The sequence below is a fragment of the Camelus dromedarius genome, chromosome 17 (assembly GCF_036321535.1).
Source record: "Camelus dromedarius isolate mCamDro1 chromosome 17, mCamDro1.pat, whole genome shotgun sequence".
Taxonomy (NCBI): domain Eukaryota; kingdom Metazoa; phylum Chordata; class Mammalia; order Artiodactyla; family Camelidae; genus Camelus; species Camelus dromedarius.
In genome coordinates, this window is record NC_087452.1 from 17,929,622 (window position 1) to 17,944,927 (window position 15,306).

The 15,306-nt window shown below is 46.2% G+C and overlaps 1 protein-coding gene across 6 annotated transcripts in view; it reads right to left on the reverse strand.

Moving 5' to 3' along the window:
• Positions 1 to 14,820, reverse strand: part of MITF (melanocyte inducing transcription factor) — a 209,327-nt gene extending 194,507 nt beyond the window's left edge. For 3 of the 6 annotated variants that reach the window (XM_031470724.2, XM_031470733.2, XM_031470721.2), the window contains exon 1: positions 14,545 to 14,819. In XM_031470724.2, coding sequence (XP_031326584.1) covers positions 14,545 to 14,648 — 104 coding nt within the window. In that variant the 5' untranslated portion in view covers positions 14,649 to 14,819. Of the gene's footprint in view, positions 1 to 14,544 lie in introns of all 6 variants that reach the window. The other 3 variants (XM_031470722.2, XM_031470723.2, XM_031470734.2) reach the window with 3 other exon arrangements.
• Between the last annotated feature and the right edge of the window lie 486 nt (positions 14,821 to 15,306).

Here is a 15,306-nt window from a genome sequence, read left to right on the forward strand (position 1 = left end):
TTGCTTCTGTTTGTGAATGTGTGGGTGGGTGGGTGGTGGGGTGGGAGGTGCTTCAATCACTCAGGAAGAGGAAAACTGTAATTTTCCCTGTTTCTTTATAAAACTCAGGAAAGGAACTGTTTGGACAAGAATTAAATTTCAATTGGTCAGGACAATACTGGAAAAAGGCTGCAAATACTCTGGGAAAAGCTGCCTTGAGAATCCTATATGTGTTTGTATAAATTTATGTTTCTCGTAGAAGATGTCTCCCGTTAATTGGTGATCAAACTAGTTCCCATCCCTCTGCACGCAACAGCTGATAGCTGGAGGAAGTGGTCCAGAAGACTGCTGAGTGACAACCAAGTGTAAGTCCAGGTTGGAAAACTTACTGCATATATCCCAAATATGCGAGAATGGACCACATGGTTGGGGGTTTTAAACTATAGAGAGTCTAATTGTTCTTTATGTACTTAACAGTGACAAAACCCTGGCAGAGTCAGCAGCACCTGCACAGGTGAACCACGTCTTTGATTCTTATATAAACCCCTAAATTCTTACAGCAGTGACACCTGCAGGAGCACCTGGGCGCAGCAGCAGGCAGAGAGCAGCAACAATGCAGGTAGGGCAGCAGGTGTAGCGGAAACCGGGGCATCGGGGACAGCAGCCAGCACCCACTGCACCCTTACTACAGGTGGTAGTCTCACTACCTCACTGCTTCTTCACAGTCATCCAATGCGGCAGGCACCCTCGTTACCCAGGTAACACATCGAAGCTATAAGTGATCATGCACCCACTCATGCGTGCAATGTAATGGGAACTTTCCTCCTGAGAAAGAGGATATCTTCTTCAAGGTATCTGTCTTCAAGGTAACACCCCTTTCTGCTTTCCAGGGATCAGTTCAGCCACAGGTTTTGGGGGGAACTTTGTGAGGCTCAAGCACACCATGCCATCTGATTGTCGTGATGTCACAATGTACACATCTACCAAAGTATCAAGTTACGCACCTAAAATTTACACAGTTCTTACTTGTCAATTATACCTTGATAAAGCTGGAAAAAAGAAAAGCAAGCCATTGCGTTGGTGTGGATAAAAACATTTAAAACTTAGGTTCTAGACTCTAAAATAGCTCTGCATTGCTGCTTGGAGGAGAAAACCCTAGAAAAGTGAAAGATATAAAGATTTTGAGATTCAAGAATACAGGGTATTAGGGCTTATACTGGAGAAACAGAACTGTATCAGGAGGCTGTCTGGTGAAATGTGAAAAGATAAAGCAGGAACTCTCTACAGGCCAAGTTGAAACGCGACAGTTAGGAATGATAGGGAGTCTTGAGGACACCACCGTGGAGCTGAACGGCTACCCTGCATGGTGTTGCAAAACCCCAGTTAGTGCATCTTATTATTTATTCCTCCACCTGGCCATAGTCTATCATTATGATGAAAGGAACCGTGCTGATACAGACAGAGATTGTTCTGGGAACAAAAGTAATGCCTTACCTGTAAATAGCACGTGCTATCTCTAAACACCTCCCTGTTAGGCACCCACAGTTCACCACTATTTGACCTGCACCAACTCCCAGAGATCCGGATGCTGATCATCCAGCTGAGGGGTGATTTGGTCCTACTCCGCTTCTCTTCAGTGGGCCCTCTTCTTTTCCTGCTGACTGCCTTGGAGTCCTTTTCTCTTAATAAAAGGATCCAAAACTAAAAATTAATTTCAAGTCCAAAACCTTGTTGGTGCTGGGGACACAGATGGAACCAGAATGAGGGCCTGGTTATGAGGACAAGAGCCATGCTCTGGGCTGAGCACTTCACCCACGTATTTCTTTTAATGCACACAATTACACTACAACCTAGTTCACACAATTACCCATTCACTCCACTTAGTCCTCTGTTGAAATAAAGGCTACATGAATAACTTGACCAGAGATTTTTTTAAAAAAAAAAGCCAGTAGGTGGTCAAATTGGAATTTAAGCTAAAATTCCTTTTTACTCTGAAGGTTAAACCCAGAACTCTAGACTTCTTAGACTGGTTAGGGCTCTTAACCAGTTTACAATAAGAACAGATTCTCTGCCAAAGAGCAGCAGGGCTTTTTGTCTGGAGGAGGTCAGCATGCAGCAAAAGGAAAAAATAAAAATAAAAATGCTTGGGTCTACGTGGATTAAACATCAGAGGAGGTCAAGTGTCCTGGTGAGTAAGGATTCCAGCAGTGTCTTACAGGCCCAATTTGCCTGACACAGCACTGGCCCCACCCTGCCCTCTCCAGGACGTGGACAGCCTGGTGAGACTCACAATGAGGGGAACGATCTGTTATGTCAAGACAACCTTACACACAACAAAACAGAGGCTGGCTGGTCGCAGTCACCCCGCCCCTCTGTTTTGGAAGCTCCCACACTCTACAAACTGTCTGGAATTCATTAAGACGGGAAAACAGGCTGACAGTCGTATTTCAAATTTTATTCAGCAGAAGTTTCGTGAAAAACAATTTGGTCATGTGGGCACACTCAAAACCACCATCACCCTGTTTCTCAACCAGATCACTCAGTCAGGTGACTGCAGTGTGCTTCGAGTTCCACACTTCATGAGCCTCCACTAAACTACAACCCTCTGACATCTGGGCCAGGGCTCCTTATGGGAGTAAAGCTAGGTTACTTTACTCAGAAATCACATGTGGACAACCAAGAATCCTACCTGGTTTCACTAACATAAATCTGATGGCTAACCTTCTAGAGGGGATTTTCCTTTTTTTTCTTTTCTTTTTCTTTTCTTTTTTTTTTTTTTTTTTTGTTTTGTTTTGTTTATGGAGGTACAGGGATTGAACCCAGGACCTTGTGCATGCTAAGCACGTGCTCCACCACTGAGCTATACTCCTCGCCCCCCCCCCTTCTTTTCCTTAACCAATGAGTAATTACTATCAATGATCGTCTCTGGCCTGACCATAACAAGCAATACCCCAATTTTTTTCTTCACAAAATGTATTCCAATCCACGGTATTTTTCATTCCAAAAGAGTAATACAAAAATAAGTCAATGTGGAGACATAGGATTTATGGTAAAAGCATTAGGGAAGTGGTTTGCAAACTTCCGTGTGTATCAGCACCTCCTCGGGGGCTTGCTAAAAAACAGACTGCTGGGACACCCGCCCACCCCCACCCACCCCTGCCAACACCAACCATTTCTGGTTCAGGAGGTCTGGGGTTGAGTCTGAGAATGTGCATCTTGAACAAGTTTCTAAGTGACACCGAAGCCGCTGCTCTGGAGGCCACATTGTGAAAACCACTGCACTAAGGTGGTGGTGGCAGTGGTGGATACAGTGCTGTTGTCAGAAAGTGGGGTGGTGATTTTAATCAATGAACCGGGAATAGGAAGCCTTGCATAGAGGTGGGATTCAGACAGTGGATCAGCTCAGGCAGTCTCCATTCGGGTGGTAGAAAATCCAAATTAACCATGTTTACTCAGAAAAAGAACTTATTGGTTAAAAAAAAAAAAAACCAAACAGAAAAGTCTAAGGATCAACCTAACCAAAGGTGGGCACAACTTGATCCAGGAATCAAAACCCTACTACGAGAGCCATGGCAGTGATGGCCAGCTAGCCACCAAAAGGGTGATCTCTTTTCTCAGGCAGAGTTGTTGCTGCCCAGCTAGGGTCTCTAATTCCCACTCCCCAGCCCTGCATCCAGAAAGACATATGAAACTGGTCCTTGGCAAGAGAATTTGAGCAGAAGTGAGGCCTGCCACTTTTGGACCTTAGTTATACCTTATCTTCTTCCTTTCCACCACCAGATACAAAAGATGCCAGGGTTCTAGGGCAAGTGCAGAATCAGAAGACAGAAGGAGCCTGGGTTCTTGATTTGTCACACGGAGGAAAGCCACCTGCCAACCGGGAATTACTACACATATGACCATCGCCTGCCACTTCGTTACAGCAACTAATATTAACCCAATACAAGAACTTAGTTTTTTTCTGCCTCTAAGGTAAGATTTTGTTCTCAAGCAGAACATTTCCCAAGTTCAAGATCAATGGAATTAAAGGGAGACTCTCTTTCTGTTGGCATCCAAACAAATTCCTGGGATTCGTGCTCATTAGTCAACACAGACCTCTCTAAAACATGCTAGAGAAAAGTGCCTAGGCCTGTGTCAAACGCTCCACTCCAAAGCCATGAAACCGAAGCACATGGGCTAAGAATGTGGGGAGAGGCTGTTAAAGGAATTTGAAAAAGTGACTATGGGCAGGCAAAATCAAAATGTCCACTAGGAAACACAGAAGGAAAGGGAAGTTGGCTGCCAGTGAGATGTAGTTAGAAAGATGTCAGGTATATGAACCCAAGAGTGAGAAAAAGGGGATCCCTAGGCCAGCAGAGTGACATGTGACATCTCTGACTCCAAAGACAAACCCCAACTAATTGTTCTTGCCATTCAGCCCGCTGCCATTAAAGCTCACATTTTCATGACTGTGACACTATGAAGTGCCGTCAGACCCTCTGGTTCATTTCTGAATCAACAAGGATTTAAAGCATCCATATGTAATCAGTATCATGAGAACTGCATTCCTAGATGCCATCACTTAGCATTTACACGTCTAGCATTTATCTAGATAAGACATTATTAGTGTTTATCTACTTAAAGACCAGTGGATAAATGACCATGCTAAGGTGATGCAAGCTGTGGTTCCAAAAAGTCTACCTGCCGATTGTCCAGTACACCCCAAGCCAGGGGCCAGTCTCTCACAAGTTGTTCTCCAAGCATATTTCCTTGCAGCAAATGGGCAAACTTTTGTTTGAAATGTCACCAGGAAATCATGGCAATGGCTTGTATTTTTAGAGACTGTTTTATGCAAGCAACTGTAAACCCTTCCTTTAACAATATATAGAAGTTTCAAGAATGCATAGTTAGTGTCATCCTCTTCCCTTGAAAGTAACTGACCCTAGCTGGCCCCTGGTGTGTATATATAAATATAGATAGATAGATAGATAGACAGACAGACAGACAGACACTTACCTACCCAGTCCTTTTGATGGAGAAGGGACTGTTACGATAGCTGTGTGTCTACCCAGGGACTCAATTCTAGAGAACGAGGTCCAGCTGTTTGGGACAAGTGCATGCAAGAGAAACTATGTGGCTGCATCTCATTGAGGTGCCCTGGTACACTTTATAAGGTCTGTGCTGGGTTCCAAGTTAAAGCGGAAAACCATCCTTAGGATTTCTGTGTGCTTTTCCTTTCATCAAGTTTCAAATCTCTAGTCATAAAAATAAAATGTATGTATTGAAAACCACACTTTCTACACAGCGAAAAAAAAATGTGACAATGAATACATGTATGTTCATGTATAACTGAAAAATTGTGCTCTACACTGGGATTTGACACAACATTGTAAAATGACTGTAACTCAATTTAAAAAAAGTAAAAAAAAAAAAAAAAAAGAAAAGAAAACCACACTTTTTGGAACCAGTTAGTATTTAGGAACATATTACAATAAAGGTACCAAAGTAAATATACAGTGTTTCTATCTGCCAATTATTTCCTAATTTCACATGGTTTATAACCTCAACCATCAGGCTAAATAAATCTTCTCTGCCTCTAATCTTCCTCCCATGGAAGTCAAGCTTCCCAGAAGGAAAACCTATCCTACAAACAACAGCTATACGTGCTCCTAACAGTGGGGATGACTTGACCACTTCTCATCTGCCCTTGACCACGTGGGAAAACAGGGGAAAGGGTATGAGTGATTCAGCAAGTTATCCGAGTCTGGGGCAGAGGCGGGGTGGGGAGGGCACAGGCCACAGACGCCCTCCTGAAATTGCACAATAACCCACAATCTTCTTATAGAAAGGCATGATTCTCCCGGGGCCTTCCGCAAACCTGCATGTGGACCAAGATTTTTCCTTTGGAAAGTGCCCGCTCCATGGGCACTTGAATCAAAGAACACAGCTCCTGAAATTTGAATGCCTTGAAGATCTGTTTCATAAAATGGTTGAATCAAACACGCCATTGCCTGTGGATGTCAAGGCTGATGAAAGCTGGAAGTGGTGTGTAGGAGGAGAGGCTACTTCTTTCTCCCTTCGCCACCAACTCTGACATTTTCACATCAGTGTAGACAGGAAGCGTGTGATCTAGGGGCTGAAACACAGGACTGGAGTCAGGAGTTCTACAGGGGTCATTTGTTTGTGGTGTGTGTGTGTATCTGGCTAAGTCAAACTTGAGCTTTACTTTTTAATCCTAGGTGACTTGAACCTCTCCTTTGTGCCAAAAAGTAACTCCAAATGCAGCCAAAAACCATTCCTGAACTAAATGTAAGGGAAGTAGGGCCAGACATGAATGATCTCAATGCAACAACAGTGACATGGGCAAGGGGACAATTTGAGTAAGATGATCCTGGCGCAAAGAAAGGATAATAAAAATAACATGACCCATCTCCACGTTTACTCCAGGGTTAGATTTGTGAAGACAAACATTAATCTCTGACTCACTCTACAATAGGAAAACACTTAAGACCAAGTTATAAACACAGGGAAAATTAACGTCTGTATTTCTTTCTCCACTATTCACATATTACCTTAAAATTATCTTAAACCAGTCCTACATGTCATCTTGAGCAGCTACTGTTAGCTGTTTTACATTCATTACCTTTATCTTCAAAGCAGTCTTGCAAGGTAGCTAATGCTCAATTTTAAGAGGAGGGAACTCAAGTTCAGAGAGGTTGGCTAATTTCTCCAAAGTCACACAGCCAGTGAGGGGTAGCACCAAGATCTCACTTTTAATTCAGATAGTCAGTGCCTCAAAAACACTTTGTCCATGAGGCCATTCCTAAAGACCCATCCAATAAAGCCCCTTGTTTCCCAGTCACACTCTGTCAATATTCTATTTCGTTTTCATTGCACCAAAACGTATCTTGCTCATCTATTTGGTTTGTTATTAGCTGTGCACCCCCACCTCCAAGATGGGAGCACTATGCTGGCCAGGAGCTAGTCTGGTTCTACTTTTGACTCTCTATGGCCAGCACAGAGCTGACACAGTATAGGCACTTACAGGGAGAGAAAGGAGGAAGGGAAGGAAAAGAAAAACAAATGAACCCAGGTCCTTCTCACCCCAAAGTTATACTGCCTCTGCTGAAAGTGACTGAGGGATGTTTTAGAAGCAACTTGGGGAGGACAACTGGGGCTCAGAATTCTGAGGTACCATTTATTTCCCGGTGTGTCTTATTCTCACCATTATCTCACCACTCCCCAAAGCACTCCATCCCCCTCAGCCTGTCCTCGTTCAGCTTCTGGCTCCAACGGGAAACAGCCAGTGGGCCACCACCTGTGACATACTCCAAACAATGCCCAGTGCTTGAGAAGCCCCGGAAATGTTGGCCATTGAAGGGAAGAGCCCCATTGTTCTGAATTTCAGGGCAGATGTCTCCTGTGAACACTCCGAAGGTGTACATCCTCACTCTTCATAGCGTGTGTGAAAGACCACGGGAGGGAGGGATGCAGCAAAGAAATAGAAGCCACATTTAAGACCCAACCTAGAGGAGTGGAGAGCCTAGTCCTCCTCCCCAGGTCCTCAGGAACAGAACAGGAGACGTGGGAATTTCAACAGAGATCCCAGACCTGCCTGCAGGTCTTCCTGCCCTCTGCGCTCACCTGCCTCAGGACAGATGCAGACTTCATGGTTTGCTGCAATTCCTTGCCCTGGAGTACACAATGTTCACCAGACTCGCAGAAATCTCCTTATAAACTCCAGACTTGTCTTTCCAATATCAAAAGCCTACGGTGACTGCATTGACTATCTCTGACCTGCCTTCTTGATTATTTTCTCCAAATAATGCATATCTGGAAACGAGTCAAACATATTTTTATAATTTACCCCGATGAGACAAACCTAACAGCAAAGTACATTTTATACCTAAAACCCCCACACAAGACAAATGAAACTCTTGCTTACTGTCCTTGAAAACTGACCAAACAACAAAAAAAATCTAGCCAAAGGGGTATTTTTCCTATTATTTATCCTAATAACTGCCAGTTCTGAAACAAAGCAGTTGGAGGGAGAAATTTAGTAACTTTGATTTGTCCCAAGATACATTTTTTTACACTGAGGTCCTATTCCTGACAGTAAGCACATGTGACCTGTTCTAAAAAAAGGATATTTTCCACTTCTTGCACAACTGGAGCAGATATAAACATCAGCCTGTGCAAACGGCACTGCAGAACTCAAAGGGAATTAAACACACACACGCTTAAATAATTCTATAAATAGGAGTACTCGGGAAAAGGAAATCTCCAATAACACATGAAACCAACACTTAGAATCCCACTTTAGTCAAGTTTGCCACCTAATCATACCACACAACTAATCTGCATAATAAGATCTGAACATCTGCCAGGTTAAGGCACGTCAATCTTGTCTGTTTTGCTTTGGGTGCGTAATTCTGCACATGCTTTAGTGTTGTTAGGAGGAGGGGGAAACTACGATGAGGGTAAAGAAGAGAAGGACTAGCTATTACTTACCAACATGAGCTATGCATCCGCAAAGCCCTTTTACACATTTTATCTCAATTTTAAAACTTCTACTACCAACTCTAAGAGGACGGTTCTACTGATCCCACTTTACAGGTAAAGAAATCTAGACTCGAAGAGGCTAAGCGTCTTGTCTTGAACGCGGGCACAGCATTTAGTAAGCATGGCTACTTCTGGGTCTGTCCATGTGCATTCAGTTTCTGCCCTCACCCCCACCCCCAGGTGCTCGCAGACCACGAGGAAGAGCCGGGACTCTGGTTAGAAGTTTAAAAGGCAACCAGAAACCCTAAAAGTCTATTTTAAGATTATGCCCTCCAAGGCGTCTAACGTTTTATTTAATGCTGTAGAGAAAGATGTTTGATTATCACTCGACCTTCAAGGCCAAACTCAAATAATCATTACTCATTCACGACACTGCCCCACAATTTCCCTTCCCATATTAAATTCCCATTGCTGATGCCTGACCCTGATGGTGATCACACTCCGTCTTGTATGTGTGGCTGGGTCCCCCATGTTCTGCTTCCCTCCTCCCACTGGGGCGAGTTTTGGAGAAGGTACAGGTACAGGATCTCCCACAAGCAGGCACGGTGCCTTTCACAGGGAGGTACAGATTAGTGGATGAGAGTGCAGGGCAGAGCCAGACGGCCTCCGTGTAAACCTGGGCCCATCTACTGGCCAAGCGTCAGTCCTGAACCTTCTCTGTAAAATGACAATAACGAAAATACATACAGCCAAGGTTGAATTGAGAATTCACTGCGTTCATACAAGTAAAATGGTCAGAATCATCCCCGGTATCTAATAAATACCGCATGAATGTTAACCTGTTCTTAAAATTAACATTATTATTCTTATTTATTACTCTCATCTCATGTAGGTTTTGCAAGATTAAGTTAACAAGTATAAAAACGCTTAGAACAGTGACTCAGTATGGCGATAAATGTTAGCTGTGTTTACTGGTATTAATTTGCATGTACTCATCAGACATGTGTTGAATATGAATTTGCATGTATGTGCTGATGCCACCACGACTGCCTTTTTTTTTTTAAGACCAGCACAAAGAACTGTTAAGGACTGGATCAAAGTTATAAAATGCAAAAAGTCTATCTCCAACACCTCATTAGGAGGAAAGCAAAAAAGAATTTACTAAAATTGTGGTAATTTTATTGCATAACAACACTGGCCTTAGAAAAGAAAGCCAGAGGCAACAAATGCAAACACTTTCTGGAAAGTTAGGACTCACTGCTAAGTAATAAAGAAATAACAACAGAAACAACATCTGCTAACATTTAGCGAGCACTTACTATCAGCCCAGCACCATGCTAATACTTTCCTGTAGTCAAAGTCACAGCCAATGTCCTTAAGACCCCTCGGAGGCAGGCCCCCATTTGCCAGATGCTGAAACTGAGGTTAGAGGTCACCCAGCCTCCCCAAGGTCACCTCGCTTGTGAGAGACAGACAGACATGCCAGAACAATGCTTTTAATCTTCAAGCAAAGTAGTTCCCTGAAGATTGGACAAGCAGAAAAATCAAGAAAACTTTCAGAAATCAATAAAAGATGGGCAGTTTTGTTTTGCCAAGAATGGATTATCATTTCATAAACGAAAGGGTATTTTTAATAGGAAGATGGGAGGGGAAAACCTCAGAATAAATCCAAGAAATAAATGGCAGTGGCCTTACACAGAAACATGTGCGTGCGACACAACCGTCTTTTTCTTTCTCATTTCAACACGAACCTGCAGCAAGTTCACATGCCTGCTCTTTGAATCGGCATTCAGGAACCACTGCTTTATCTTATTCTGCCATTACAAACCTATTCCCACTTCTAATTTGCAGGAGGTTAAACAACAGTTAGCTAAACCATTAGTAACACTTGGAGAAGAGGAGAAACTGGAATTAGATTAAGCCAATTCTGAAGTGTGTCCAGGAAAAGGGCATTAACAGCTACAAAGCCAAAGAATTTAGCACTGAAGTCAACGAAACAAAAGAACAATGAACCTGAAAGATGCTACCATATTTGTAAATGTTTTTTCAGGACCCAAAGCTGTACAGAGAGTCCCTTTCCTGCCAGGAGCCCATTCAATGGTCAGAGCCTGACCCTGACCTGCCTGTGTGAATTCTGAGCTCAGCCCTGATATTCCGCACTTTTCCTCCACCACCCCACAATTCAGGGTTCATTCCCAGGAAAACCCACAAAGGTTTCAAAAACCTTTTGGGAGGAATCAAACTGCAAACAGTCCCTCATTAGGACTTTTTCTCATAGCGTGTGTATTCCCACGACACAGCTTCACCAGGCAATGTCACCAAGATGGGGTCCCCATCACCTAAATCCCCCAGCCTCATAGTCATAAAGGCCAGGAGGTCTAATCTGGGTCAGGAATGAAAATGTCTTTCCTCAGCAAACACCTGCACATCTGAGCTCAAATGAAGAATATATAAACTTCTCTTTGGAAAGACCCTGGTGGATAGCCATTTAAAAAAAAAAAAAGGGCAAGGTTGAATGCAAAAACCAGAACAAAATGCTTCATCCTCAGTGGGATTCGAAGGGAGAAAACAACACACACTCAAATGACAAACGATCACTGGGCCAGGCATCATTCTAGACCAATCACTCTGAAGCAAGGGTGAGTCTGCCCCCCATGGACATTTGGTGGTGTCTGGAGACATTCTCGGTTATCATACCTGGGGGAGGGGTGCTACTGGCTTCTGGCAGGTTGAGGCCAGGGATGCTGTTAAACATCCTGCCATGCCCAGGACAGCCCCCACAGCAAAGAACAATCTGCCATGCCCAGGACAGCCCCCACAGCAAAGTACAATCCGGCACAAAATGTCAACAGCACTGAGATTGAGAAATTCTGTTCTAGGCTCTGGGGACACCACAGAAAACAAGGAAGAGACAGAAACCCGTGTCCCCTTGGACCCTGCAGTCTAGCGTAAAGAAATATATCACAAACATGACACATTAGGAAACTATAGACTAGGACATAATGTAAATGCTGTGGGGAAAATAGAGCAGGGGAAGGAATAGTTTGGAGGGAGAGCCACTGTACACAGTACGCTCAAGGTAGGCTTGGCGAGAAGGACATGAAGTGGGTCGGGGAGGGAGCTCTCTGGACAGAGGAACCAGCAAGTGCAACATACAAAGGTCCTGGGATGGAGGGGCCTGGAGTGTTCCAGGGATGGAGAGGTGACCAGCTGGAGCAGAGGGAGCTGTGGGAGTGGCAGCAAGAGACACACTCAAAGCTGACAGGGAGCCTGCCCATACTGTCTGCCTTGTACCATTTTAAGGGTCTGGAGTTTTATCAAAACTAGGAGCTACTGGAGGGACTTGAGGAGAGAGTGTGACACATTGTAACACAGGGCTTCTCAACCTCCCCAGTGACAATTTGGGCTCAGATAATTCTCCACTGTGGGGTTGACCTGTGCACTGGAGAAAGTTTAGCAGCATCTCTGGCCCTGACTTACCAGAAGCCAGCAGCAACCCCCATCCATTGTGACAACCAAAAATGTCTCTGCCAAATGACCCTGGGCAGGGGTAGGAGGGGAAGGGGGTGAAAATCACTCCTAGGCTGAGAACCAGTTTTAACAGAAACACTGCGGCTTCTCAGTTGCAAATCCAGTAAAAGCTGGTAAGGATAGAGGCAGACCAGGTTAAGAGACAATCACCCAGGCGAGGACTGGTAGCAGTTTGGACCAGAGTGGTAACAGAGGAGCTGGGGACGAGTGGGCAGATTCTAGACATATTTTCAACTCCAAGAGACAACCCAGAGAATTTAACTAGATAGAACAAATAGCTACAGCAGTCTTTACCTTCCAATTTCAACTTTTTCCAACCCAGACTTATAAGAAGGGTGGTGCCCCGGCAGAGACTTCAGACAAAAAGCCACAAGGAGGGCCCTGAACAAGTTGCCCTTGTAAAGTTGCACAACAGATGTCGATGACAATACGTTAGACAACTGTGGAAAACAGTACTATGGGGAAATTTTGCCAACCCCATATATTTATTCACAGATTTTATTTCACTGGTTTATTTCAAAGAGCATGTGTCTGCTCCAGAGACAAGCTTTACAACTTTTTTAATTTAGCCTTCCTTTGCATACTGGTTCTGCCCCGCACCTGCTTCTAGCTTCAACATGTAAAGCCATTGCTTCCCACGTCCCCACATTTTCCCTTACACGTGCAAGCTAGCTCCTGAGGATGTTCAACCCTTGCAAGTCATTTTTTGCCGACTCTGAAAAAGAACAGGCCCCAGTCCTCCAACACGAGTTTCATGGCATGTATGTGGGTTTTTCCAGATGGCATTTTCCTCACTCTCTCAAACTCATTTAATGTTATGTATCAGCTACCATCAAAAATGTTCCAAACAGTCCGGTTAATTCATTTCTTTCAGGACTACACACACACACACACACACACACATACACACACACACACACACACACTTCCTCCCTCATTCTGGCCATGTAAGCATTTGCTTATAGAAGCAAAAGCAGAGACTGCTCGGTAAAACACTGGTCCCTTCAGCCGAATGCAGATAAAGCCCCAGTGAGCATAGCCAACAATACCCTTTACACACTATTACTCCAAACCCCCAAGCCCCAACACACACGATCTATGCTCACACACAAAACAGCCATTATGAAGTGAAACCACCAACTAAAGGCTGGTTCGATGCCTCTAACTGCATAGGAGGTTTCTGTCCAATCTCCGTTAAATATCTGCAAAGAGGCTGCTTCAGCCACCCAGCAGTGGGTGTGCTGTTCCCAGATTTTCCTCCCCAAAGTGGATTCAGAGTCTGACACAGCCCTGAAGGAAACAAACTTAACTGCACTTCTGCCTAGAACAAGGACCGGCCCCGTGCACCCCAGAAGCTAAGATCACACCACCTCACTCCTGATTCAGTTATCCCTCTTCATTCACCCTGATTTCTGGACCCTCTCTGCCTCTGCCAGCGGGGACCTTCACCCAGTCCCTACCCACAGTGAGGGGCAAGCAGGAAGGTTTGAGATGGGTGCAGAGGCACTGCTGAAACTTCCAGTTACAGCCTCATCTAATCTCACAACTGAGAGGGGTGGAAATAAACCTTCTCTACTCACAGCCTCAAATGACCATCTCCCTCTTAGTAAACATTGGGTATGTCCAGAGTGGCCAGAGGACAGAGAAAGTAAGACACCCAAACCCTCCCGACGGACAAGTGGGAATGGAGGTAGCATAGGAAGGGGGCACTAGGGGTGGAAGAGGCACCAGATGAGCAGGTGTCTTCACTCCTCTCCCCAAAAGTTTTTCAAGTCCCCAGAGAATTAAACACGTGTCTCTGCCAAACAGAGGACACTCCCCAAACCCTCCAATCCCAAAGCTCTTTCTCCTCCAGGGAAGGCCTGGATTTGAATGGGACCCTATAGCCCAGGGAGTTCAACCTGGACGAGGAGACACGCCCACCCCGCTCCCCACGCCCTCACCCCCTCCCCTCCACCCCGCGCTCAGGTGCTGCGGTTGGGAAGGTGAGAGGCGGGGCTCCGGAAATCTCACCTGGAGGCGGCTGGGGCGTGTTTTCCCAGAGGGGCCGGACTCCTATGAGGCAACAACACAGGACCTAACTGCTTCCCACGAATGTCGCGCTCAATCCACCCTAAGCTCTCCCTCTCCAAGTCCTCAGCCTGCTAGGACCTTCAGAAAAGAGGTTCACCTGAACTCATTTTTTTTCCTCCTTCCCACCTGGACAGCGTCCCGGCCCGGCGCTCCTCCTCCCCCCACCTCAGCGCCAGGGCGCTCCCCAGCCCCCACACGCTATCAGCAGCTGGTATCCCCAACCAAGGGTCCCCTCGCCAGCGCGGGCCGTCCCGAGCTGCCCACCGCGCCCCCAAAGTGCGCTCGAGCGGAGCCCCCCGGAGGCGCACCGACCCAGCGGGCGCGGCCCCCAACTGCGGGGATCAGTTCGCCCTCTGCCCCGGGGCAAGGGCACGGGGTCCTTGTCCCAGAGCCCGAGCGAGCGGCTTTCCTTGCCCCAGCGTGCGAGGCGCGGGGTCCCCCAGCCGCCCGCCGCTCCTCCCTCCAGCTGTCACCACTCACCTGCTCTTCAGGGGTTGACTTTTGAGTTCGTAATAGGTTTTGGGCTCTTCGTGAAACTCCTCCCCGACTTCGAAATCCGGCACGATCCCCGATTCCGACTGCATGGCTCTCGCTTCCCGTCCTCCCACTGCTCCAAAAGAAAACCCAGCCCGGGGGCGGAGGGAAGGTGACGGGGCCTGGGTCCCCGGAGCGGTGCGCCCCCGCGCAGTGCAGAGCTCAGCCCGCTGGCCCGTGCGCTGCCACCCTCTCCGGCGCCGGGAGTTTACACTCGCACCCCGGCGGGAGGGGCGGCTGCCTGGCGCCGCCTGGGATCTGTAGTCCCCTCGGAGCGGGACAATCCCGGCTCGCCAGGGGGGCTGCTCTCCCGAAAACTACAACTCCCAGAAGGCCAAGCGAGGGCAGAGGCAACGTGGTAGACACCGCTAGTGCAACTCCTGTTTGGATTCATTGTCAATGTCAGCAGCTCCTCTCCCTCCGCTCTCTCCACTTGCTTCAAGGGTACAGACTTGGCTATTTAATATTAATAAGAACGGACTCAGCCCTACTCTCCTACCATCACTCCTCCTCCCAGCTCACACATTCGCGAGGGCACGCCAAGTCTTTATTAAAAAAAAAATTAAGTGAAGATTTTGGCACTAGAAAGTTTCAGCCTGAAAAGCCTCCCTTAAAGTAAAAAGACTTCCTATCAGGCTTCATGCTTCCCAGCGCTGCTGCGACAAATTAACTTGTCCTCGGACTGGAACAGGGTGGAGGAACTTCCCT